This window comes from Crocuta crocuta, unplaced genomic scaffold (assembly GCF_008692635.1).
Source record: "Crocuta crocuta isolate KB4526 unplaced genomic scaffold, BGI_CrCroc_1.0 scaffold943, whole genome shotgun sequence".
Taxonomy (NCBI): domain Eukaryota; kingdom Metazoa; phylum Chordata; class Mammalia; order Carnivora; family Hyaenidae; genus Crocuta; species Crocuta crocuta.
Window position 1 is genome coordinate 596,315 of NW_027528208.1, and position 4,103 is coordinate 600,417.

The window sequence follows — 4,103 nt, forward strand, 5'->3', positions numbered from 1 at the left end:
GCTAGGGAGTGGGCAAGAATGTTTTCTTCAGTGTAAATACGGAGGGCTGAGGGGTGCCTGGGTGGCTCAGCTGGTTAAGTGTCCGGCTCTTGACTTCAGCTCGGGTCATGATCTCACAGTTCCTGGGTTCGAGCTCCATGTACAGCTCTGTGCTGACAGCTCAGAGCCTGGGACCTGCTTTGGATTCGTGTCTCCCTCTCTCTCTGCCCCTCCCCCACTTGTACTCTGTCTCTCTCTCAAAAATAAAAATTAAAAAACAATTTTTTTTAAATCCACGTATAACTTTTGATTTCCCCCAAACTTAACTCCAACAGCCTACTATTGACTGGAAGCCTTACCAATAACATAGTAAATTAACACATATTTTATATGTTAATANGAGTTCGAGCCCCGCATTGGGCTTTGCACTGACAGCATGGAGCCTGCTTGGGATTCTTTCTCTCTCCCTCTTTCTCTGCCCCTCCACGACGCATGTGCTCTGTTTGTCTCTCTCAAAATAAATAAATAAACTTAAAACAACTAAAAAAATACTGAGGGCAGAGCTAGATCATACATTTATATCCTTTACACAGGCAAGGCCTTTATAGAGAAATGATTGGCAACCTTTTAAAGGAGGTCTTGGGGCTGGGTGGCTCAGTTGGTTAAGCGGCCGACTTTGACTCAGGTCATGATTTCGCAGTTTGTGAGTTCGAGCCCCAGGTCGGGTTCTGTGCTGACAGCTCAGAGCCTGGAGCTTGCTTTGGTTTCTGTGTCTCCTTCTCTCTTTGCCTTTGCCCTGCTCGCACTCTGTCTCTCTGTCTCTCAAAAATAAATAAACATTAAAAAAAATTTATAAAAGGAGGTCTTTAGGGAGGTGTTTAAATTACTAGATAAATCCAACTTATAGGGAATACAGAGGATTAAAGAACATGTTAAATGATACAACAGGGAGGCAGCCAGCAAAATCCAGGCCACCCAAAGTCTATAAGACCTACGACCTGCTCTCTTTAACAAGTTAACTGCAGATCAAAAAGAGCTGGAGGGGACACCTGAGGTAAAGAGACCTAGAAGCCATCAACCAACTGCAAGACACTGACCTTATTTAAACCTGATTGAAACAAATTCTTAACACCTGTTAGGATATTTGAGAAGCCATTATAAATGTGAATGCTTGACTGGATATGTGATTATTTTATTAACTTTAAAAATTAATTTTCTGGTGTATGATTTTTAGATATTGCAATATTTAAAAAAATTTGTATGTCTTTACTTTGAGAGACAGAGACAGAAAGCGAGCAGGGGAGGGGCAGAGAGAGAGAGACACAGAATCTGAAGCAGGCTCCAGGCTCTGAGCTGTCAGCACAGAGCCCGACGCGGGGCTCGAACCCACAGACTGTGAGCTGAAGTCGGACCTTCATGACCTGAGCTGAAGTCGGACACCTAACCGACTGAGCCACCCAGGTGCCCCAATAATTTTTTTAATGTACCAAAATATCTATTCAAGATTGTTAAGGGGGGATTTACTGCAAAATAATACTTGCTTCATGTGGGATATACTGTAGTATAATAAGGCAGAGGGTGGGTACGTGGGCAGACATGTAGACTGGAAGTGAGTGGATAATCACTGGTGCTGTTTAATGGCAGAGTGGTCATGAGTTGACACTTGATGAATCTGGGTGACGGGCACATGGGCATTTTATTATTATCTCGATTCTGTATATGTTTAAAATTATCCATAATGCAAAGTTAAAGGCAGATAAACGAATCACCATGTAATGGTCACCTGAAACCTTATGGGCACAGATGATCTCACTCCTACAGTCTCCACAGGCCAGCTCCCAGGGGGTTAGGGGCATAAAAGTGTGGGTGCAGCTACTCATACCTGGAGAGAGAAGGTCACTTAGCTACACATACACACTCTCCAGGCAGCTTCACTGACGCAATGATACTCCTCCAGCAAACCCTCCCTGTGGGGGTGGGTACACACACACAGTCCCACTCGCCAACCCCCGTGTGCAGTGCCCCCCTTCTGGCTCATACCCCTCTTCTGTGCGAAGAGCAGCAGCAGGCAGGTGAGACCTTTGAGCACTTCGGCCATGACCACAGCAGTGGTGGCAAAGAAGCGGTCCCCAGGCAGTGTGCGGGCGTAGCGGATGCTGAGGATGAGGGAGGCATTCTGGACCACCAGCACTGCTAGGGATATGTATTTGAGGCGCCGGTGAGCTGTGGGGAATGGAATGGGCAAGGGGGAAGAAGGGATCAGAAGCTGTTGGGGCACAGCCACACCACCGCCTTCCCCCTCACTCCTTTCTCAACCAGGATCCTGCTAGCCACTTGCCACTTCCTCCCTCTGCCTCCCTCTCCTGACCCAATGAGGGTATGACTCCCATCTACTTCTACTGCCTCAACAGGCAGGAAGAGCCACAAAGGGAGAAACGGGCCTCGCCCTGTCCAGCCCATACCTGGAATCCTTGCTGAGGTGTCAGGAAATGGCTGAGGCAGGTGCTGGACACACTCCGGCCCCCTCTCCCCCTCCTCTGTGAGAAGCAACTCACCCTCAGACAGAATACCAACTCCATTCTCAGCATCTGAGTGCTGACCATCTGCCTACCCCTGGGCTAAAGGATTTTATATGCATTACCTCCACAGACCCATAGAGCGCTGTGATCTCTGAATGAGCTACAAGAATTCCATTCTATGGATGAGCAAACCAAAGACTTATATGAAATGATGCTTCTATTTAATAAGAGGGTGTCTTATGTAAAGTATGATCCCTCAATACAGGGACCACTGCATAAGGCATGTCCACCCCTATACTCCCTATATTCCACATGGTCTTTCTCCCATCTAAAATATTATTTTTATGGGGTCTTTCTCCCATCTAAAATATTCTTCCATCGCCTTACACAAAGAATGGTCTCTCCAACTCCTACCTTCTATGACCACCAGAGTCCACCTGACCCAGAATGGTTTCATAAACATAAGAAATAATTCCTCCAAAGTCCTTAGGATTGAATCCCATAATAATAAATGGTTACTGCACCAAGAATAGTCTGGTTCCCTCGAGGACATAGGGAAATATCTCCCTATACTCCACATGGTCCAGTCATCCTCCCACCACCACACCCCTACCTCAAGCCAAGGTATCATTCCTTGTTCTACTCACACTCACAACGAATCTCCCCGCTATAAAGAAGGGCCCTGCACCCTTACAACGTCTTTTCTCTGCCATATGAGGAAGGACCCTCCCATTCCAACTTACAATGAACTCTACCTCCACTAGGAAGGGACCCCCCCGCCCCCGAACGGTTATCTCCCCTTCTGACAGACATACCAATCCTCAAAATGGACTCTCTAAGTTGTGTAAGGAAAGACTCGCCCCACCCTAACTCACAATAGCCCCTATCCCTTTATAAGGAAGAAACCACCACCTTCAGAATAGCCTCTCTTCAATAAGAACTTTCCCACCCTCAGAATTNCGCCGCCTGTTCAGTCACAATCTGTCTCACCCGCACTCGCAGTCCCAGACTCCAACGCCCCCGCGGAGACCGCTCCTGGCCCAGCCGCCGCGGTGGAACCGCCAGATCCAACCGCTGCCATGTTGGCATCTGCCTGGCCTGTCCCCTCGGCAACAGCAGGCCACTTCCGTGTCCCTCACTTCCGTTTCCGGGCTTCTCGGGCGGAGGTGGGGCGAGTGAGGGGCTGGCCAGAGCAAGGGCTTTCCTCGTTCGCTCCCGAACAGTACATCTAAGACCGCGGCCTGGGGGTTTCCAGATTTCTTCAGAANCAGGCGGCCGGCTCAGCCTCTTGACGTCTCTACAGAGTCTCATTGGCTCATCCCCGTTACTAGACCCGCCCTCATCTTCATTGATCCCGCTTTCCAGATCACCCGCCCATCCAGTGTCCCCCTCTCATTGGTTCAGCTGAAGCTCTTCTATGTTGGCTCTTTATTGGCACGTTCTATGAGAAGATACCTCCCTTTCCGCATCAAAACTCCTGGGTCCTTCCTGGTTGGACAGAAGTTCCCCTGTCCCCCGCCTCTCGGCGAGGTCCCGCCTCCCGCAGAGCCCCGGGGGCATCTGGGAGGAAAATGAGACTGAGGGGGCGGGGCAGGCGACAGTCAG

The 4,103-nt window shown here is 49.1% G+C and overlaps 1 protein-coding gene across 1 annotated transcript in view; it reads right to left on the reverse strand.

Moving 5' to 3' along the window:
- Positions 1–3,755, reverse strand: part of SLC35A2 (solute carrier family 35 member A2) — an 11,978-nt gene extending 8,223 nt beyond the window's left edge. The window contains exons 1-2 of the mRNA XM_077752955.1: positions 3,489–3,755; positions 2,020–2,202 (exon numbers count right to left, since the gene is read on the reverse strand). Of these exons, the coding sequence (XP_077609081.1) occupies positions 2,020–2,202; positions 3,489–3,579 (274 nt within the window). The 5' untranslated portion in view covers positions 3,580–3,755. The remainder of the gene's footprint in view (positions 1–2,019; positions 2,203–3,488) is intronic.
- Between the last annotated feature and the right edge of the window lie 348 nt (positions 3,756–4,103).